The 22233-nt window shown below is 51.5% G+C and overlaps 1 protein-coding gene and 1 long non-coding RNA gene across 5 annotated transcripts in view; one reads left to right on the top strand and one right to left on the bottom strand.

Moving 5' to 3' along the window:
* Positions 1-431: 431 nt before the first annotated feature.
* Positions 432-3744, bottom strand: LOC120319270. Of its 2 annotated transcripts, none has more exons than XR_005559727.1 (3): positions 3636-3744; positions 1892-2142; positions 432-1418 (listed from the first exon to the last, which is right to left on the bottom strand). It is a non-coding gene; the product is annotated as an uncharacterized LOC120319270 (long non-coding RNA). The 2 variants fall into 2 exon arrangements; XR_005559728.1 differs by lacking the exon at positions 3636-3744 and adding an exon at positions 3498-3607.
* Positions 3745-4061: 317 nt separating this feature from the next.
* CACNA1H (calcium voltage-gated channel subunit alpha1 H) overlaps positions 4062-22233 on the top strand; it is a 125448-nt gene continuing 107276 nt past the window's right edge. For all 3 annotated transcript variants that reach the window (XM_039367924.1, XM_039367925.1, XM_039367926.1), the window contains exons 1-2: positions 4062-4315; positions 6859-7175. In XM_039367924.1, the coding sequence (XP_039223858.1) occupies positions 6874-7175 (302 nt within the window). In that variant the 5' untranslated portion in view covers positions 4062-4315; positions 6859-6873. The remainder of the gene's footprint in view (positions 4316-6858; positions 7176-22233) is intronic.

Here is a 22233-nt window from a genome sequence, read left to right as displayed (position 1 = left end):
CCTCCCTCCCTCCCTCCCTCCCTCCCTCCTCTCCTCATTTCCTTTTGTGCTGTGGCTGGAGACTGTCATCCCACAACTAGGCCCACTGCCTCAGAGATGAACCTTATGGACTGTGGAGATTCCCCTTCCCCCTTCCCTGCAAAGTTTGTTTCCCAGGTAAGACATGAGGAGAGATGACAGAGAGGATTGAACCAGTTTAGACCACAAATAGGAGCTACTGTATTTTATACATCTACCTCCCTCCTTCTCTTTCCTTTCCTGTTTCCTTCCCTTCCTTCCTTCCTTCCTTCCTTCCTTCCTTCCTTCCTTCCTTTCTTTCCTTTCTTTTTTCTTTTCTTTTCTCTTCTCTTTTCTTCTTTCCATTCCTTCCACCAAAAAGCAAACTAGCATTCAGTGAGGTGCGGGAGTTTGGTTTCTCCCATCCTCTTCTTCCCAGGGGGAAAGTTTTATAGAAACCAGGAATACAGACCAGGATTGGGGCCTTTTGCTCAGGGAGGGGCTCCGTTGCTGCTTTGCTTGCTGCAGAACGTCCAGGACTGAAGGAGGCATCTGGAAGGCTGCCAGGCAGTGGGCAGAGTGTTGACATCCTCTCTCCCCTCGCCCACCCTCTCCTGGAACTCCCCATCAGCAACTGCAGCAAGCAGATGTTGAGGAGGCCTTGATTAAAAACCGTAAAACAAACCCTCCCCGGTGCGTCTCGCACAGTGGCAGTGCATTAAGCTGAGCAAGAATCAGCCAAGCATTAAATAAACCACAAAAGAGTCACAATAAATTATGTAAATCTATTTAGGAATTTTATATGCACAGGGCGTTATTACGCTATACATGTTAGGAGGAGATGGCTGAAGAGGATGGGAGCAGGGCCTGCAACTCCCCCCCTGGATGGGGTGACCTCTTGCCCCCAACACAGGAACGAAGTGGGGAGAAGAGGCCTTGCCAAGACATCAGAAGACAGTGGGCACCATCCGGTTGCCTTCTGCTTCTCCCAGCTCTTGTCCCCAAGGAAGCTGAGAATGGGCCTTCTGTGGAGGTCAAGGTTGCCTCCACCTCCCAGCCTTCTCTCCCCAGCAGTGGACAGCCGGAGTCCCAGAAGGGACAAACAGATCAGGATGGAGGGCCCCGACTCTCCTACCATTTTTCAAAGGACCCATGGAGCAGGGTCTCATCCTTGGCTCGCTCTGTTCTTTCGGGACGGATCCAGCATTTCTGCTGCTAATCTCAGCCCAGGTGAGGAAAAAGCCTCGGAGAACCAGGGCCCAACCATCGATGGTTCCCAGGACTTGCTTCACGTAACCCGATGGCCTTTGGGGTGCAGCATCCATGCAGCCCAGATTTGGGTGGTGGTGGTTCCTGTTCTGTGGCTGGTAGTTAAATGTGCTTTCAGAGGGATTTTCTTTTCATTTGAAAAGAAAAATTTGCTTTTTGTAAAGAGATAAAGCAGCCCATAAGCAGATTATATTGAGAGAGAGAGAGAGAGAGAGAGAGAGAGAGAGAGAGAGAGAGATCACTCTGATTATTTTGAAGGGGAAATATCACAGATCCTTGGTCCACGTGAAAATGTTGTTGTTCAGGCACATCCCTAGGCTGGGTTTAATTAAAACTGTGTCCGGAGAGAAAGCCCATCGTGGCTGCTATCACCCTGCCAACCTCATCTGGGTGAACTTTCTGCCCAATGATCTGGAATGGATTAGGGATGGATTGTTTATAATGCCATTTCTCTCATTATCCTCCCCTTTCTCTTCCTCTTCGTTAATCTTTCTAAATAACTTGAAAGTGGCCCTCTGTCTCTTTAGCTAAATGAATTCAGTCCACAGACACTCATTATTTTTTAACATGATTTACGCAAGGACTGTTAGCTAGATTGCAACGTGCTGAAGCCGATGAGAATTACCTTGTGTGGAGAACTGCAATTCCCTCTGCCATCTTTCCCAGCACCTTCAAGGGGAGGTGAATGTCTACCTTTGAGGATTAGCTGATCGCAGGAAATTTCAAGGTCAGGATTAGAGGGGGTCAGAGGTTTTGGAGACTCCCATCTTGAAAAGGACCAGGTTTGCATCCACCAAGAGAGAGAACTGCATCCACCAAGAATCCCTGTTCCTTGGCCACGGTGAACAGAAATTTAGTTCCAGGTCTGTGGGATTTCTGGATTTTGTAAAAGTGAAAAATAATGCCTTTTGGGAATCCTTACTAAATTCCAAGATTTCTTTTGGGCTCTGTGCAAACACAGCTTTATTGCAAAGCATCATCCTGACTTTCCCCCATGAATTATATTACATTCACATCCCAAAATGCAGGTTGGGAAGTCACTTGAGGGTAAGTCTTGCTTTCCTTTCCAGGGAGGGAGGGAGGGTGCTTGAATATCTGGGCCATCATAAACCCAGCCAGAGAGCAACCCAAAGGGGACAATAAAGTCAAAATGGCAACTGCCCTGGAAGAATCAAAGCTCTATTCTTTCAGTGCACGGTCTCTGTGAGGCACATTAAAAAAGCAGATGGATTTTGATCACACCAAAGGGCCCACCATTTTGACTTCTTTGCCCCTACCTCGCAAACACCCCCTGAACAGGTCCATAAAGTGACCAAGACTCAACTCCCTGCAGAGGAACAGAGCATTCATTGGTAGAAATTCCTACAAGGGGTTTGGGAGCCAGGAGAGGTGGGAAAACTGCAGGAGACATTTTGATGGCTACCGCACTGCTAATGACCTGCTGCTTTGCCCTCCTTTCACTGGGAAGCCCTTGACACCTGCTCTCTCCAGAGGGGGGCCAGGGTCCTGCTGGCTGACCCCAGCCTCCCCGAAGCAGCCCAAAAGGAAAGGAAGACGACCAGAAGTTTTAAAATCTCTCTTCCCCCCCCCCCCCGCCAAGATCAGGGGGGTCCCATCTCCAGGCGACACGTTCCGTAATTAATGTTTGCTTGAGGAGATTCCCTTGTCTGCGGTTTGGGGACAGCGGGAAAGTGGTCGCCAAAACTCCGGTGAGCAGGAAGCTCGCAAATGGAAAGGTAGAAAACGCGCCGCTGGCACTCCCTCCCGCGTCTCGGGTTTTCTCTCACCCCACCCCCACCCCAGCAAGAGTCCAAGGCAGCCGCGCCTTCCTCGCCTTTTCCCCGGCGGCAGCCTTTCAAGAAGTGGCTCCAGGTACGGCAGGGCCCTTCCCCTCCCCGCGCGTGGAACGGGTTAACGCTTTCTTTCCTCTCTCCCCGCCCCGGCGTGGAACTTCCGAACGGGCAGCAGAGCGACCTTCACCGCGCGCCTCCTCGGGCAGCGCCGCTTTGCGAGCGAACGAGAGAATGAGTGAGAGAGAGAACAAAGGAATGAGAGAGAGGGAGAGAAGGAGGGAGGGAAAAGGCGGGGGCGGGAGAAAGGTCTGCAGCTGTCCGGGTCAGGCAGAGGAACGCGAGAAGCCCATTTCTTTGAAAGACCCGCACCCCCTCCCCGGTATTTCCCCCACCTCCCTTTAGATGCCCGGAATTCGGCGCGCGCGTGCACATACACACCCAGCCGCCTCGCCTCGCCTCGCCAACCCAGGCAGGGAGCCGGGACGGCGCGCCCTGGCCGCCCGGCCGCCTCCTCGGAGTTCATCCAGGCGGTGCGCCCGGGATACTTTTACGCATGGCGCGCTTTCCAAAGCTCACCGGCAGCAGCCCGCCTTGCCAGCCCGCAGTTGCTCAGCTGGGTGGGCCCTTTTCTTCTCTCTCCCGTGGCCGGGATTCCGGCGGCGGCGGCAGAAGCAATCCAGGCTCCCCACCCCTTTCTTGCTCTCTCTCCTCCCCTTTCTCTTCCTTCCCTCCCCCGTTAAGTCTGAAGTTTCCCGTGTGCGCAAAAGCGAAACGGTCTCTCCAGCTCCGCTCTCTTTTCCTGGCTCGCATTTATTCACCCCCCCCCCCGCTCTCCCCTTTTTCTGCAACGGATTTGGTGGAAAGGTTGGGCGACCCCTCCCCCCGATTCGTGGTGCAAGAAGGGAGTCCGGGTCCAGTTTTGAAAAATAATCTCTCGCGCGCGCTTCGTTCTTTTGCGGAGACCGTCCGCGGTCGGCCGAAGGAAGGAGAGGTGGGGTCCATTTGAGGCTTCTTGGGGGGGGGGAGGAAAAGGGTAGGTGGCTGGGTGACTGAGCCTCTCCCAGGCCACCCCTTCCCCCCCGAACTGTTAGCGGGATTGACAGAGCCGGAGACCTCCTATCCCCAGGGGGGAGGCGCGGAAGAAGCGATCCTGCGTTCTCCTTCGCAGCCCTTGAAAGTCGATTTTGCTGCTTGCTCTCCTGCGGACGCCAAGGCACGGCTATGCGCGTGGGAAGCCCGAGCTCCGCGGATCTAAGGTAAGCCTGGCGCCGGCTTGTCTTACCTCGGGTCGGAGGGAGAGTGTGCCGGCAGCCGCCCTCCTTCCCCGGCCCCACCGCACCCCGTCCGAGGCTCCCTGCGCCGCTTCCAGAGCGAGGGAAGTGGCCGAAGGCAGCAGCGCGCCCCGATCCGAGGCGCCGGCCGTTCCCCGGAGCAACCTCGCACCGGCAGGTCACCGGGCTTCCGGACTTCCCGCGCCCCTTCCCGCTCCCCACTCCTCCTCTCCCACCCTCTTCGGGAAGCTTTCCCTTCGCCCTCCGTTCTCCCCCGGCGTCCCCCTTCCCCGAACCTCCTTCACTTTTCAGACAATGCCGGGGAAGGGGCGCCCCCTTCTTCCCCCGCAGCCTGGCGAGAGGAGGCTGGGCGGGGGACCCTCCGCTCCGGCAGGGCTGAGCGGGCGGGGTCCGGAGAACAATGCCTGGCGCGGCGCTCCGGTGCCCGAGCTACTTTTGCCCGCGGCTCCCCAGCCCGGCTCCTCGCTCGCTTCTCCCCTTCTCCTCCGCCCGCGCCCCTTTCGCAGCCCCCTCGCTACCGGAGAAGACCTTTGCTTGTCCTTGGATTTGGGGAGGGGGCAGATCCAGGTTCGCCCTCTGCCCCTGGCGCAGTTTTCCCTCTCCCCGGCCTTCCTCTCCGGCGGTGCGCGGGGAAAACCGCAAACCGGTTCCCGCGGTGGGTGGCTAGACTAGCATCCCCACGCGGGAGAGGGTCTCTTCGCCCTTCACCCCCTTCCTACTTTCCCTCCTGTGTCCCGCCCGATTTCCATTGCCAGACAGAGGGGCGTAACTTGCCCTGACTGCCCCGACGGCTCTCCCCAGCCGTCCCCTCGGAGGGCAGGCAGGCAGGCGGTCGCGACCTGAGATGAAGGCCAGGGAGATAGGAGAGGGTCGCGCGCGGGGGAGGGGGGGCATTTTCATGCCAGGACAGTTTTCAGGCGGGGAAAGGGGAAACAACCCAACTCAATCCTCCGGTTTCTCTCTTTTTACTTCCCTTTTACATTTGCTCGGATCGTTTTCTCTCCCCTTCCTGTACATCCCTTCTGTTGATGCCATCCCACTGCTGACACCCCTTTTCTGGAAACATCTGGGATAAATTTCTTTAGGGGTCCAAAGCCCAGCTTGGCCCAACTCCAAAAGATGGGAGTCGGAAGTAGAAGATTAGTGGTTGAATCAAAAGAACATTCTTGTAAGAAGACAATCCTATTGTCCTTGGTAATCAGTTGGTGAATCAGATTACAGACAGTATTATTGGATTTTTCAATACCGATTTTGTTCTGCATTTTATACAATAAATACATAAATAAATACAACAGGTTTCAGTTGATGGATAAACAAAGGTGGACGGATTCAACCCCTCAAAAAAAGAAAAAAGCACTGGCAGCCTCCTTCAACTCAACAGAGATTTTATACTGGCAATTCCCACTGATTGAGCCCTTGAAATGGGGACAGGGGAGATTCACTCGGGAGAAGTCGTTGGGGGTCTTCCCAGCTACGGCCCCTAAATGAGGCTGCAAGAGAATTTCCCTCTGCACTCAGGATTGGCCTGGGGTCTCCCTAGAGGCCACTGGGGGCTTTCATCCATGCAGAGGCACATCCCTCCCCATCCCTGCCAGGGGCTTTTCTTTCCTCACCTTCTGTTATAAATTCACCTGCAAAGTTTTCAAACACAACTCCCTTCTCATCACAACAGTGTGACTCCAGGGCAGCAAATCTTTGGAGATACTGCAAATGTCCCTTGTTGCCAGCTGAGATTTTACATTAAGCATCAAGCTAAGAAATACACTGCAGGCAGGTATAAAGCGGAAGGACAGAATTTTATGCCAAGAAATGATAATTTCCTTCCCTCCCTCCCTCCCTCCCTCCCCCCCTCCTTCATTTCCTTCCTTTCCTTCTTTTCATAATCTCCTTCCTTCCTTCCTTCCTTCCTGGCTAATATTTTAATTCTGAGTTTTTAAAATGATACCCCCGCTCCATATTGTTTTCTCTTTTTTTTCTCCTCTCTTTTTCTCCTCCTTCAAGATTTCTTTGAGTGAGACCGAGATTGTTGTCTGATCCTTTTCTCCTTTTGAGGCCAGCCAGCATCTTGCCCTTCCCAGAGGAGTCTACAGTTTTGCAAGGGGGCATAGCTTTCTCCCCCCCCCCCCGGCCTTTGTCTCCCTCCCCACAACAGACCCTTCCCTTCCCCCCTCCCCAGTCCTACTTTTCATTCTGTGTAGAAATTCACTCCCTGACATTAATGCTGGATGCCTGGTCCATTAAGTTAACCCTCAAGCTGATCTTAGCTTGTCCCTTCAATCAGTTTAACGGCCATGGGCTCCTTGCCCCACTCTTTTCCGCTCAAAGCTGAACCAAGATCTGGGCCTGGAGAAGGGAGGCATCTCTTGCCTAAAGTCATAGCATGGTTAATGTATTTTTGGAGCCTCAGCATCGGCCGTGATATTGGTGCTCCATCCCAAGACAAATTCAGGCTTTCTCCATGGGTCCCACGAGTTCTCTGCCCCTGACTCTCTCTTTTCACCCCCCAGGAGCCAGCTGCTATCATGACTGATGGCGAGAGGAGAGCTTCCTTCCAGCCACTGTCCAGGGATGAAGTGCGGGTCCCCATAGCGTCTGGCCAAGCCCCCAGCCAGGTCCCCCAATCTGGAGAGGAGAAAGATGAGGATACCTTCAGTGCTTGCAAGTCCATCCAGGACAGTTTGGCCTCGGCAGATTCGTCCACCCGGGATCCAACCCATGAGGGAGACAACCAGGTCCCCTACCCTGCGCTGGCCTCCACCGTCTTCTTCTGCTTCAGCCAGACTACGCGACCACGCAGCTGGTGCCTCAAACTGGTCTGTAGTCCATATCCTTCCTCCTTCTGGCTGGTCCATGTGGCCTTGTGGTTTGTTGGCTGGATTGAACTTTCCTCACCATTCTCTGGTTTGGATGTTGGTCATCTTGAAAGAGGTCAGCATGTTGATTGGTCTTCAACCAGACTAGCCCTGGGATGAGTTTGGGTCATGCGGTCACGCTGGGATTAAGCCGGGCTGTTTGTATGAATCCATAAAAAGGACAGGTGAGGGTGGGGGACAATCCAGATGGTTGTTTTGCTGCCATCGTCCATGAGACAGGAAAAAAATAAAAATGGGGCACAGGGTGAGGCCACCTTGAAGAAAGAGAATCAGGACTGAAAGTTGAATTTTGCAGTATTCAGCATTATTTCATCGTTTGTTTGGCTAGCAAGCCATTGTGTGCACTGTGACTTTTCTCTGGTTGTCTAGTTGCAAGAAAGTGCTTTGTAGCATTGACCTGAAAAACTGAGGAACACAAGTGGCGAGAATTTACCTACTTTCAGTGAGAATTATACAACCTAAATACTTTGCAGTCAACGCTGGAAATGGCATGTTGTATCTCTAGAGTGCTGGATGATGGTTCCTCTTTGGTGGGGCTGTGGCTCTCCATTTCCAATGGGGTGGCTACACACTTGTAATCCAGTCCCTGGTGGAAAAGTAGATAGGCATGTCCTACAAGGAGTCATGTGATGCACCGATGCACAGACCCACACACACACACAAACACTTAGATAGAGGTTTCCACGCTCTGAGCAAGGAATCCTTTCCCATTTAAGGTTATTAGTTTTTTTGGATCAACTGGATCTAGGAGTCTGCAGGGGCCCAGTCTGAACTTAATGCCAAGCCATAAAGTGGTGTGTTTGATGTGTGACTACTGCAACATGTGTAACCAGCCATTGTGACTTATTCAGGGAATCACAGGAACAATGGGTTAGAATGATGTCTGATTCAGCAACTAAAACCAGTGCAGGCCCTAGATCAAGACTTTTCTAGGTTCCAGCCTAAAGGAAGATCCAGGCTGCTATCTCTATTTAACGATGCAATTATTTGCATTTCCTGGGGAATGCTGGGAGTTGTAGTAGCTTTGTGGGAAAACAGCACCACAGATTTCTAGCGGCTTTCTCAGGAACCCCTGGGGCTCCAGTGCCAGGAGGCTGAGTGGCTTCCTGCAAAGACCTCTACACGAAGCACGAAAGAGGGAGGCTGTGCCTCAATTAGCGGCCTGTCTAAACCCCAGATCAAAGGAGGGGGGTGGGGAAACGTGGGAGGCTGTGGATTCGTGTGTGTCTGGCTCACAAATCCAGGCTCTGCACGGAGCAAAAGACTTAAAGAGGCGCTCCCCCCCCCCCCCGGGCAGGCTTTGCCCGGCTCGCTGGATTGTGGCTTGTTAGAGAGGATGTATTCAGTGAACCTTAATTGGCTGGATTTGTGCAACGTTTTAAGCCCTAATCTCCGATTTACGCACCGCACAGCTGAGCACAGACTACAGGTAGTTCTCGAATTACAACGGTTCATTTAGTGACTGTTCAAAGTTACAACAGCACTGAAAAAGATGACTGTCTTTCACACTTACGACCGTTACAGTGTCCCCCGTGTTCATGTGACCCAAGCCAAGTGCAGGAGGGGCTGACAAGGGGCGGCCCAGAGCTCTCCAGTCTTGCGGGCTGAATCCTGCAATGTGTGAACCTGCCAGAAGCCCTCCCTCCCTGCCTCCCTCCCTCTCCAAGATGGGGGGATGGGCCTTGATGGGCAGCCTGGTGAGCAGAAGTCTCCCCCTTGACTCCAAGGCCTCCTGCCCTCCGGGGACGCCCAGCGCCTGCTTGCTACCTGCCGAACTCTTGTGCTTATGTCCTGCCAGGTTCCCAGTGCCTATGATTTATTAATATGGTGCTTATCGATTTCGCTTTAGTTAAGCGGGGCCTCCTTGCCACCGCTGAACAGAGTTAGCAACCCGCAATCGTCCACTCCTCAAAGCCATTTTTGGCAAGGGAGGAAGCGCACCAACCGCCCCACAAACTCCCTCGTGCCCGGGCTGGGCTGGACGTTGGCAGGGAGAACGAGGAGACTTGAGGTCCGGGCCCTCCTGAAGGGGCCCCAAGGAGAGGGAGCCCTGCCCAGGGTCTCTTGCTTCCAGGGAGGGGAACCGCAGGGCCGAGGGGCAAGAAGTGGGGTTTCAGCCGAGATGCAGAGGGCAAGGGGGGGGGATCAGGGGCAACGAGCTGGGGGCTAAGACGGACCCGGCCCTTTCTGGAGCTTTGACCATCTTGACTTCTGGGGTCCCACCTGGCAGACCCCGCTGAGCACGCAGCTGCCACGGGAACTTTCTCAGGCTGCACCTGCTTCTCGCTGGAGGGTTTTGCATCTCAGAGATTGGGGGGGTTGATGGGCAAGGTGGGGGCTCCAGGTTCCAAGCAGAGTATCAGCTTTGTTGGCTGAGGAATTCTGGGAGTTGAAGTCCGCTCCTCTTAAAGTAGCCAAGCTGGAGAAAGCCAGCCGATGCTAATGAGGAATTTATATAGAACTGTGGAGATTGGGAGAGATTTTTGCCCCTTCCTGTCTTTCTGCAGCTTCCTTTGCTTTGTGGCAAGCTGCAAGCGTGAACAGATCCTGGTGAATTGCTTTCCCTCACACAGTGTGTTGTGTGAACAGACAGGTGTTGGGTTAGTGTGGCTGCCTTTGACCCCCCCCAACCCGATTGAGGCACCAACCAGTTGCTTTTGCTCTTCAAGGGAGCCACCATCACTCCCCCCCAACATGCCCAGTGCCTGCCCTTGGGCACCAGCCTCAGAGCTGGCTGCCAAGCCCAGCATCGGGTGCAGCCAGCCTTTGAAAGCATCGCTGCTGCCCGACGGATCCTGGTTCCCCAAACAGCTGCTTTCTGGCTAGGCTTTCCAGGGGCTGCAATCAGACAATATGGCCCTTCGGCTGGGACGTTGAGGGCCCAGAAATCAGAGAGACATCCCTGGGGTCCAATTGACCCCTCCCAATTCTCCACCTCCTCCTCCCCCCCCCCCCAATGGCTGAATACAAACTGCATCACTCTAGACACAGTCCCGTGTCTGGAGCAGAACTGCTGGCTCAGGGGCGGGGGAGGAGACCCTCAGAAGGAATGCCACCAAAGCATTTCTGGGGCTCTTTAAAAAGGCAGCATGACAGAAAGATGGATGATGAGACAAGCTGGGGGGGGGGGTCTGAAACCAGAGCCAGCAAAGCATCCCAAAGCACCTGTCTCCAGGAGCCGGGGGTGGGGTGGGTGGGTGGGTGGGGAGGGCATTGCACGCCTGCCTACAAGGAGGACGTGGCAGATTTACAAAAACCATCTTCTGTCTGTGCATTAGAATATTGCCTACTCCTGATTCAGAGAGTCTAATTGGTAGTAATGGGCTCTTTTGTGCCAGAAGTCTCTTCGCCTTAACAACGGGGAGGAAAGGGGGGGGGGAAACCGAATGCCAGATGTATCCAAAGAGGGTACATGCCTACGGTGCATTAAATCCCTGCCCTGGCAAGGCGCTCGGCAAACACTTCCTGCCTTCAGTGCGTCAGTGTGCAGGCTGCCTTCTGCAATGCGTGGCCACTTTTCCTTGTCCCGAATGGTGCGCCGTCTCTCCACGGGGTTGTAGAAGCCAGCAGGCAGGTGGGGCACAGAGGGGAAGGGTTACTTATGGCGGCTCTGAGCGTTGTGCCAAGATCGTAGGGCTTGTAATGTGCGGGGGTTGTAGCTCAAGAGTTGTGCAAACTGAGTCCATGGTGGCACATTTGGAAAACACTTTTTGTAGGGTGGGCAAACCCATCTCCTGAAAGAACTGGTAGCCAGGATAGAAAGGTTGAGCAAAAGGTTTCAGGGAGAGATACGTGAACAGGGGGCTTATCCACCCAAAGTCTACGGCACTTTGCACATGCTTAAGGTACTCCTTTCTGTATGCTACTGGGTGAGGCAGGCAATGATGGTTCCCAGGCTGGAGGGGGCTGAACAGTATTCTAAACCAGGGGTCTCCAAACATGGCACCTTTAAGACTTGTGGACTTCAACTCCCATAGTTCTATGCTGGCTGGGGAATTCTGAGAGTTGAAGTCCACGCATCTTAAAGTTGCCACATTTGGAGACCCCTGCTCTAAACAGACACAGACCCTGAACCCGGTGGTAGCAATGAGGACTTGGTGTGCTTCCCAGTATGGCTCCATTTTGTTCATTGACGTTCCACCCCGTTTTGCGGGAGTCTCTCAGTGCTGAGGGCCACCCAATTTACACAAAGCCAAAATGCAAGTGACTTGGGTTGGTGCCATTTGTGAACTCAGCCATTGTGGTGTGTAAGTAGTCAGTTAGGGCAGCTGTATTCAAACAGAACATTGTGGCTTGTTCAACAAAGCATAGTAAGGACAAATTGTGGTTTGGTTTGGTGTGTGAACTCCTTCCTTGTTTAAAAGTTCTGGAGAGTCAGTAGAAGCCCCAGACCGTGCCAAGGTCTTCTGCTGCCCATCCATCAAAACCAGCACTCACCAGCTGAAGACCAGCTCCAGAGTCCATAATTGGCCTGTTGGTCTGAGGGCTAACTCAAGGTCAGAGTATCTGCTTGATTAACATCACTGCAAGCAAACCAAAACAGACGGTGTGGGCAAAGTTTTGGTCTGGAGCTTTGATTCCAGAGCAACTGAATCTCTCCTTGGCAGTGAACTTTCAATCTGAATCACTGAATTGAGGCAAATCCAGTTGTAAACTGGTTTGAAGACTCAATCAACTGTTGGCCATGAACATTGACTTGTGTTGAATCAAGTCTTGGGATGACTCAACTCCAACTGCCCTCTGAAGCCTCAACCCAGCGAGCCTCTCCTCTCCAGCCTGCCACATTGCCCCTTGTTCTTTTTTTTTCTTTTTCCCCCCAAGCAAAAGAATTTTCTCATTTAGCTGGCAGTTAATTTGTGATATATTTGTCAGGCAGAAATTCTTGTCTCCCTACTTCCTTCATGAATCACCGACTTTAAATATTTATGGTCTGGGACAGGGGGAAGATATATACACCTATATATTCAGGGATGTGAATTTCTACAGGTTTTCTGTGCATTCTCAGTTTTTTTGACATAATTAGGACTGTCCAGGGACGTGGCAAAACAGACGGCTCAAAGCAGGCCAAAACCCCTGGTTGTTGAACATCTCATTTCCGGAGCCGGCCTTCGTTTCCTCTTCCAAGTGTAACCTGGGGTCCGCCTATTCACAAGTGAGACCTGTTGAGGATGTGGGACTTACTCTTGAGCAAAGAGCGGTTGTCTTGTCCTAAACCCGAGGATGCTCTTTTACTTTATTTTAAGAGACGCCTGAATCAGGGCTCGGGGACTGAGCGGCGTTTGGCATACGCTGAAGTGAAGTGATGGCATTGCCCATTTCCATCAGGTGGTTTTTCCCACCTAAGTCACACCTTGCATTCCTCACCAAAGCCAAGGCACCCACTGGGCACTGGGCTGGCGTTGTCATGAGTAGCGCAAGGTGTGAGAATCCAGTTCTTGCTCACTTGCCCAGAGCGATGCTGGATGAGCTGCTGATTGCCACATGGAGGAACACAGACCTCTCCCCCTCCCCCTCTGCCCGCCCAGAGTGAGCAGGGCTGGAGGGCCAAAGGGGAAGAACCATCCGCTGAATGGCCAGCCCACAATGGGGGAAGACAATGGATATGAAACAGCAAATAAATAAACCATAAGCTTTAAAAGCCACTCTGGATAGTGTTTTCTGAAAGGTGTCAAGAAGAGGCAGAGCAGAGGAAGAGAAGGGAGGCGGGCTAGAAGCATTGCAACAAGGGAAGGTCTGTCTTGGATGCTGGGGGGCTTTGAGGGGGCTTTTTATGGCAAGTTATTTCAAGAAGGAGGAGGAGGCGTTTTCAGTGGTTTCTGTTATGAGGTACCACGATGCTTCTAGGAAAGATGCTCTGGGGAGTTGACTGCCTAGGCTGGGTCAATACTTGAGGGTTGAAAATGGCCTTCTTGGCCAGGACTGTGAATGGGTAGGAAGCGAGGTCACCACTGGCTCCTTCAACAGGTGGTTGAATACAGACCTGAGGCATCTCCAGGGAAAATGCCCGGAGACTCCCCGGGACGTTGTTTGCTGCTCATGCGGATCACGGCAGCTGAGCAGAAGCCTCGAAATGGAGTAGTGATATTCTGCTCATTCTCCACAGAAATTCCTAACCAGTAGATCACCTCAGGACATGGAGGGCTGATTTTACTCCAGGGTCTCCCAGCATCCCAGGTGCTGACATGGAGTCTGAAAGCGGAGTGAGGGGTCTCTGTGGGGCCCAAGTGCTGGTATTCCCGGCTCCTCTGCTTCTGCAGATGGGCATTTCAGAATACCCTCCTGGTCACCTGCCAAGGTGCATATTGTCCCTTTTCCCCTACTGGAAGGCTAGAGATTGGGTTGAAGCGAGACTCCTCCACCCCCAAAGGTTGATCCACCTGGAGGACAGGCAGCCTTTGAAGGCCAGGCGCCTGACAATCCAAGCATTGCAAGCCCAGAAGGAGCCCCGCCTCTCCTCCTGGTGGAGCAGGTGGGGTCTTCTCAGCAGGGGTCTCGGGGGTGGTGTGCAGGGCCAAGAGGCAGAGGGGGTGGCCACACGTTTATAGCCAGCTAAAAAAAGCCTTTGGGCCCCCTGAGCTGGCCAGTTGTCCACACCATCTGTCCACGGCCAGGTCAGGGGCCAGGCATTTGAGCAGTTTGGGGAGAGAAGGAGACCTCCTTTGCTCAGCCTCTTCAAGATCTCACTCATATCCTGGTTTCAAGATCCTGAACAGTTTTCACCCTGAATAGGTCTGATGCCTCTTGGAAATGGAGATTTTCTTAAGTAAAGGACGTGCTGTTCCACCAGCTGGGCGTCCTGCAGATATCCCAGATATTCCCAGTCTCCAAACTAACACAAACTGTTGCTGCAGTGAGACATTCTCCTGATTGCTTTCCTGCCAGCTGTCCTTCAAAGAGCGCTCACTTTCCAAAGAGAAGTCTTGTGTTCTTGTAGATATTTAGCCAGGAGCTTTAAAGGGCAGCATGGCAGCCTTTTCCTTGCTCAGTCCTTTCTTTAGCCCTCTGCGGTCCTCCCCACTCCTCCCACTAGCCCTCAGTCCCTGAGGAGACATTGCAAGGAAGCTTGTCTGGGGTGGGATGGTGCGGCTGCTGGTTTCTCTTCTCCTGGAGACATCATCCACCCCATTTCTCAGCCCACCAATTTGAAGATTGGCTGGAGAAGCCTTCCAGGACTGCCTCTAGTCCTCACCCAGCCGGAGGGTGGAAGGCGACCTGGAGCCTTCCTGGAAGGCCTGGTGTCGAAGGCACAACTTTATGCCTGCTGATGAACTTCTCCTGGCCAGCCGGCCCCATGCAGGTTGCTCGAGTGTTTTTATAGGGAGACCCTGTTTTAAAGTAAAAGACAACCTGTGAAGGATTTGTTGGTCAAGCTAAGCTGATGCTCACCATGTAGGCAGAGAACTTTTGAGGCATCTTTGGAGACCTACATTGGTGGGCTCAGTGCTCTTTGGAACACATTTTTTCCCCAGATGTATGTCTGGTCGGGATGCTTTTCCAGGTGACAAAGCTGCTGCTGCCAACCGAAATGCACAATTTGTTGCACATTTTGTAAAGGTGCTATAAATCCTTCTCTGAGCTGCAGGCTGTTGACATTTGTTAGATAAGAAAATAGAAGACAGTTAAAAAGTTGCTTGTTAGTGTGGAAAGTTGCTCCGACTCATAAGAGTGGGGCTGTTAAGGGGGGCAGATTTTCATCAGAGTTGTGCACCCACACATTATTTCACAGGGCATCCATCCACCCACCTTCTCCCTCAGCCAGATTGTGGGTCTTCTCTGAAGCCGTGGGCCCTGCTGCAGATGCAGGGTTACAGATCCTAGCCTGGAAGGTCCTTCCTTCCCGGGTGGGGCAGGATCACCCTCTCTGGGAGGGGGGGGAGGGATGATGTGAACTGAACTGCTTCATCAACCTCCATCGGCTTCTGCTGCACCAAACTATTTATAAAGGCCCTGGGGGTGGAATCGGATGTGCGTTTGCTGAGATGCACAGGGAAGTTTTGTAACTGGATGGCTTGCTGAGGTCTGGATGGGTTTTATGGGTGGGCTTTTTTGGAAGAACAGGGAGAAAGGAGAGAGAGCCAAGGCCAACCGGGTTTTATCTTCCATCAACCCTACAAACTAGGTTAGACTGAGTCCGTTTAAGACAACAAATGGCCCCGATTAAGACTTGATCCTCTTTCAAGTAAACTCTCTCTCATGTGTTAAATGACCAATCGTGTTCACGTTGGCAGGGGATGATGGGAACTGTGGTGGGGACAAGGTGGGCTGCTGCCAAACTGGATCCTGGCCTCCAGGGTTCTCTTATTGCCCAGCAGGCTGCTTTCCACCAGCTCAGCCAGAGGAATGCAGGCAGCTGCCTTTGGTCAGTCATGTTGCTTTCTCCAGCCCAGGACAGGAGTGACCACAGGGTCCTCCCAGCACTAATCAGAGATGATGATGATTGGATCAGTCCTAAAATAATGAGACAGAGGTGCAAGGAAGCTGTCGTTTTAGCTGGTCATCTTGCTGCAGGACAATTCGACAATTCAATTTAATTATTTAAAATAATTAAAACTTTAGTTTTTGTCATTCACATTTCATTTTGTCCCTCCTCTTTTGGCATATTTTCTTTAATGATTCGATTCCACTATTTCTTTGATATTAAAGTGGCGAGTTGTGGTGGACAAAAGACCAGCTGGAACTCAGAGGGCTGCTCGTTTGCCCGTCCCCCCGAGCTTTGCTTCCTTTTCTCCGAGCATCGCATCGGTGCTTGGGGATGTGTTTGCAAAAGGGCTCCTGTTCTGGACGCCTGTTGGAGGCTCTGGACAACAGGGAAGAATCTCCTAAAACGTTTTATGAGGCTGCCATAAAAAGAGGAATGCGGCGTCAGAACTGTCTAAGCCATAATTTCTGTTTGGAAATAGAACCAGGATTCCAAGGCGGCAGATTGAGAGCCTTTGAGGGCTTCAAACTGAATTCTGTCTGACTCCAAAGAGGTCCTTTCTCCTCCGCTTAAAAGGAAAACACAGCTGCAAAGTAACCATGGTGCTTGTCCTGTTACGGGCAGGTGGAGGTGCAGGGGAGCATGGGACATGTCATTGTATTTCATCTACTTTTTGAGACTAGTGGGACCCGTTCCGTGGGTGGCTCTCCCAAAAGCTTGACCTCTGGCCAAGTCATGAAATGTGCACCTCTTTCGAAGGTTCCACGAAGGGTAAATATAGTAACAGCATCCTTGTGGACCCAGAGCTGTTCTCTGGCAGAGAGACTGATAGGAGCTAAAACATGAAGCTGAGAACCTTACTCTAGAACCCTGTTCAGTCCGGGTTCCTGATTCATTGGAAGAATCTCCATGCCTTCAGCTCTTCCCCTGACCAAGCCTGTTTTGTACCCCTGGTACTCCTCTTGGGCAGGGTGGGGGGAAGCAGCCCCCTCTTGAACTTTCTCTGATCCAGCAGTTTGTAGATAAGATGCCACTTGCAAGGAAAGTGGACGCCCCACTTGCTGGTTGCAAAATATGGGGATGACCAAAGGGGCACCAAAGGCTTAAATGGACCAAGGCCAAGGGTGTGCCCACCTACTGTTGCTCCACCCAACCTGGATTGTCAGCTGTTTGTGGCCCCCAGCGAGATAAAAACAGTGTGGGGGGGGATTAGTCCATGTCTGCAGACTCTTCCTATTTTCACTCCTTTTCCCTCTCTCTCTCCTGGCTGAAGCAGTTGTGAGGGAGGAGGCCAAACAAAATAAGGCACAGGAGAATCATTAATGACCAGACTTATTTGGGAGGTTTCCCTGGACATGTGCAAAATTCCTGTTCTTTGTCTTGGAACGGCGGGGCTTATCACGGTTCGCCTACCTTGAGATGAGAAAGCGGCCTGGCCTGGCCAGAGCTGAGGCTTCTTTGAAGATGCAGCCCCAGTACAGCCAAGAAAATTGAATGCACTTTCTTTAATCCAAGCGTGAAATGGAAGCGATTGGATTCTTTCTAAAACCAAAAGGAATCCTTTGCGGTCCCTCTGAGTTTCCCAATACTGGTCAAACTGGAGAGCAGCTTTCCAAATTTGGACCGTGCACACAGTCAGAAACATGAACATTAAATCCTTAGTTGAGCCCTTTTGTAAACTTGGAACTGGAACGTTTCGCTCGGATTTTCTCGGTAGTTTGCATTTTAGCAGAAATAAAACGTGACATCCGACCGGCTGTGCCTTCAGATCCCATCACACTGTAGGAAGCATCGGGCGCCATTTGCTCCCAGCTACTTCATGGCCAGACGATCAGTTTGGGGGCGAAGCTGTGGAGGGAAAGAAGCTCTGCTTCTCAGGAGAAAACCCACAAAGGTTCCATCCCCCCTGGCTGGAGAAACTGGCAGCAGTTTGAAAGGCAGAGTAGTCCATTCCTCTGGATCAGAGGCTCAGGGAGCATTTCCGCTGCCCCCCTCTGGTCGGGGCGTGCATTGCAAGGCAGCCAATCTCATTCTTGCGGAGACTTAGAGATAGACAGAAAGACAGACAGATGGTCCTTGACTTACAACAGTTCATTTAGTGACTGTTTGAAGTTACGGCATAACTGAAAAAACTGACTTTTGCCTGTTTTTCACACAAACGATTGCAGCTTCCCCAGGGTCACGTGATCAAAATTCAGACGCTTGGCCACCGTCTTGTATTCGTGACGGTTGCAGTGTCCTGCAGTCAGGTGATTGGGCTGACAATCAAAGTCGAGGGGGAATCCAGGTTCACTTAACCATGTTACTAACTTAACAACTGCAGCAATTCCCTTAACAACTGTGGCAAGAAAGGCCGTAAAATGGGGCAAAACTCACTTAGTAAATGTCTCGCTTAGCAACAGAAGTTTTGGGCTCAACTGAGGTCGTAAGTCCAGGACTTCCCGTAGAGCAGAGTTTCCATTGCTAAGCTAGGTGGTCTTTAAGTGAGTCTTGCCCAGTTCTGTGACCGTTTACCCCAGTCGCTAAGCAAATTTCCGCAGCTCCAAAAGAGAGAAGGTGTCTGTAGATGGGGCTGGTTCTCTGTTCTCCGGGCTTTGCGGATCAGCTTCCGAACGTTTTGTCACCAGGCCGGGTGACGTCCTCAGCAGGACCTTGGTTGAAGCGCCTGGGTTCAGCCCTTCGCTGCTTGGTTGATCTCACGGGGACGGTGGGCCATGCAACAGGACGTGTGACCTGTTGTGTGACCGGCTGGCCGTTGTGCGTGAAGGTCGCCAAGTGAAGAGGTGGTTGGTGCTGCTGTTGGTTGGTGGCTCGATTGACGCGGCTCCTGATGGGTTCGTAGCTGGCTCCAGATGGACCTGTTTGTCGGTAGATCCGTTGGTTGAACACCGGGCTTCAAGGAATTGGCGGGCGTGGCCGATGGTGGCACGGCCAATGATTTTCGTTCCATCCCAATGGATGTACATTGCGCAACGCACAGTGTTGTATCTGCCTCTGGATACTCAGTAAATCCCCTGAAAGGAGCCTTTGAACGTCTCGGCTGCGTCTCCCCAGCCCTCAAAGGCAGGGGAATCCCCTGACTGCTTAGTCTGGCTTGAGTCTGACAGAGCTCAGACCTTGACCAAGCGGAAGCCTCTCCCCTCTTGAGGCCCACATCATTTACGTTGCCGAGAGCCATAAATTTCCCTCAGCTAAGCTCAGCTGAAACGTTCACAGAGGAGGCAAGGGGAGAAAGGGCCACTCGCAAGGCCTGTTGGCGGCTGCTCAGCACAATGGGGCAGATAGACAGAGGAGGTTACATTTAATGCACCAGTTACGGCTGTTGTGCACACAAAACGTGGCCTCTGTTTACACTGGAATTCATTTAACTGTCTCTTATCAAAACACCAGGAGATCTGGAGAGTCACTCTGAAAGGCTTCCAAGTTTGTGGATGAAATGGAGTGTATATCATAACTGTTCAACAGTGTACATCTCAGTTTAAGAATGAGTCCAATAAATGGCCTTGTTTTTATCAGCCAGAGAAGTTCCTCCCTCCAGTTAGGTCGTTTTGTCTCAATCTCCGAAGAGGCCTCTGTATCATCAGGTGTTGTTTAGTCTTCTTAAATCTTCTTCCTTCGTGCCAGCGATGGTTTGGCATGGAAAAACAATTTTGTGATAATGGAGGGGCACCACTGGGAGCAGAGAAGATAGGGACAGAACAAAATTACGGAACCTTTAAAGAGCTGGACTTGAGGAAGATGGTTCCTCAGTGGAAAGAATATACTAAATCCAGTTTATTCACTCTCTACTTCCCAATTCATACGGGGGAAGATTCTTGCTAGGTTTTAGGAGCTTCTTGAGGGCATTTCCACTAAGCACATACACAGAGAGACATACAACTCTTTGCAGGGTCTTATGTGCCCCCTACTTTTCTCCCATCGGCTTTTTCCATTTGGGATATCATGTTCCAGACTCCATGAAGTCCAAGAAAGAAAGCTGCATCTACAGTAAATAAGTTTTTAATCTTAGTTTTAGGAGAGCTTTGGTTTGCATCCCCCTCTTGTTTATCCATTCAACTTTGGTCAACATTTCAGCCTTCTCCTTCTTACCTCTGTCAACCGCCAAGCCACAATGCATGGCTAACGGTGTTGTCAAGTGCTGGTGGCAGGGCGGGGAGAGGCACAGCACTTACAAGCGAGATAGAGCAAAGAGAAGCTTCAACCATGAAATTGGCAATTTTGTATGCTTCATCGCGAGGGAGGGTTGAGTGAGTTGTTCTACATTTTCTAATTGTGCCTGGATGCCCTGGATTGTGGAATGCACGGTGTCAGCTTGCCCAAGAGAGACATATGCACTTGTTAGCTTGGATGTGCAAAGTCGTTTTGATTAGTGGAGTCAACAGAGAGCATGGGAGAAGATTTCATGAATGCAAGTTTTCTTTTTCCCCAGGCAAAGATTGAGTTGCTGAAACAATGCCTGCCTAAAAGAGGGCGGGTGGGTGTTCACATGCTCAGCCGCTCCATATATAGTGGTGGCAAGGGTGATCCTTGCTTTGCAAGATGCCTCTTTTCTCTCTAGCCCTTATTTCTCCACGTGGTGCTCTTAAGGTAGCTCGGATCTGCTTGGCTGATGACGGTGGAAGTTGCTATCAAGTTGGGAAAGTCTGCGCTAAGGATTGAGGAGGGGGCTGGAAGGACCACATTGGGTGATGAGCAGTGTGGTCCTTCTGTCCTACCTGCATAAAGAAAGGCTGAGAAGTGAAATGAAAGAAGATCTGGAGAACTTTTCTATAAGGGACGTTAAATGTCTTCTGGTTGTAGGTGACAGTTCTGACAGAGGCCAGCCAAAGGTTCTCTCATTCCAGACAAGGTGCTTTTCTCCAGCCCCTTGTGGGTCTCCAGATGCCGTTTCTGCTTCCTGTCTTGGCTATTTTTCTCTCACAACCTGCTCCTTGAAATAGTAACATCTCTGCAGGAGGCCCAAAGGGTTCTGGTGCAGAATGGAACCGATGCTTCATCTTAGTGAGGAGATCGTTTTCTTGGCTTTGCTTTTTGCATGTTAGAAAGTTCATGTTTCTCCTTTCCTGGGACAGCAAAGCATGAAAAAAAGTCCCCTTAACGTATTTATCTCTTGAAACCCCTTCTACCTCATGAATATTTTTACGTTAAGAATTATTTGGAGACCAACTTTTCTGGGCTAGCCAAACTTTGCACAAGCTTTCCTTTTGGTTTTGGATCATATGGCCAGCACAGTAAAAGAGCTGATGTAGAAATCAATAGTATTGACGCTGGCTAAAGCAGCCCAAAAGATGAAAAACAGGACCTATTTAATTTGCAAATCCTTTGCAATCTGCCATCTTCTTGCTGCAGTTAGATCATATAAGAGCCATGGTGACACAGTGATTAGAATGCAGGACTGGAGGCTGATTCTGCCAACTGCCAGCAGTTCGATCCTCACTGGCTCAAGGTTGACTCAGCCTTCCATCCTTCCAAAGTTGGCAAAATGAGGACCCAGATTGTTGGGGGGGGGCAGAGGCTGGGGGGGGTCAGAGGCTGTAAAGTCTAAGTGATATTGATATTGCTATAAGCTCACATGCAAAAGTTGAGTTTCAACACCTCCTGGCTGGGAAATTCTGGGAGTTGAAGTCCACTTATCATAAAGTTGGCAAAGTTGCAAAACACTTGTCTCTCTGCCTGTCTTTCTATCTATCATTTCTCAACCTCAGCAACTTTAAAATGGATGGATTTCAACTCCCAGAATTCCCCAGCCAGCCCTGTCCTGCATTTTTACCTATGCATTCTGAACGGATTGAAAAGAGACCATCTGTATCTCTTCAAGTTGTATTGTTCTGTGATATTTCGCTTCCCCCTCATTGCAGCACAAAGTCTTACATTCGCAGAAAAGGTGTGAGCTGACATTTCAAAGTTTTGTCGTCTCGCATTTCAGAAGCTGGCTTACCTGAAAGTGAGACCACAATGTTCCCCTCCCCCCCCCCGCCACACAAACAGATCCTCTTGTAAGATGTTTGACACCCCCTCCCCTGCAAGGAATAAGATGGCCCAGAAGGCAAAATGCCATACTTGAGGAGTGGGAGAGGAATTAAATTATTAAAACAAGTTCCCCCCAGGTTACTATGGGAACCTGTTGCTAATGAATCGATGGGGTTTCCTTTTTACTTTGATGGAGCTCTTAAAAGCCTGTAACTCTCTGCTAACAGGTTTCCTAGGAATAAGGTTGCCATGGAAACCCCAGGCACTCAGCCCAGGTGTGGACCAAGCATGATGCCAGATGGCACGCCAGCTTCTGCTGCCTGGTGGGGCATCCTTCGCCAAGCAGGGTTTGGCCCGAGAGACTCAGTGCTTGACACACCCTTCTGGAAGAACCCTGGGGAGGGGGCCAGCCAGCTGAACCCCTCAGAGACCAAGAAAGTCTGGCACCTTTCCCTGTTACCACATAAAGCCCCCTCCCCATCAAACTTGGTTCTTCGTGATGTAGGAGATGATCAGGCTGAGCCCAAGGGAAGAGGAGTCAAACACATCATAAGTCACGAGTCCCTATGTGAGATCTAAGTCCAGTCCTCCTTGAATGCTTCTCTTGTCTCCCGCACATT

This window comes from Crotalus tigris, unplaced genomic scaffold (genome assembly GCF_016545835.1).
Source record: "Crotalus tigris isolate CLP2741 ecotype Arizona unplaced genomic scaffold, ASM1654583v1 scf7180000020608.1315917, whole genome shotgun sequence".
Classification (NCBI taxonomy): domain Eukaryota; kingdom Metazoa; phylum Chordata; class Lepidosauria; order Squamata; family Viperidae; genus Crotalus; species Crotalus tigris.
Note: the sequence above shows the minus strand (reverse complement) of the source record. Positions and strands in the feature narration are given on the sequence as shown.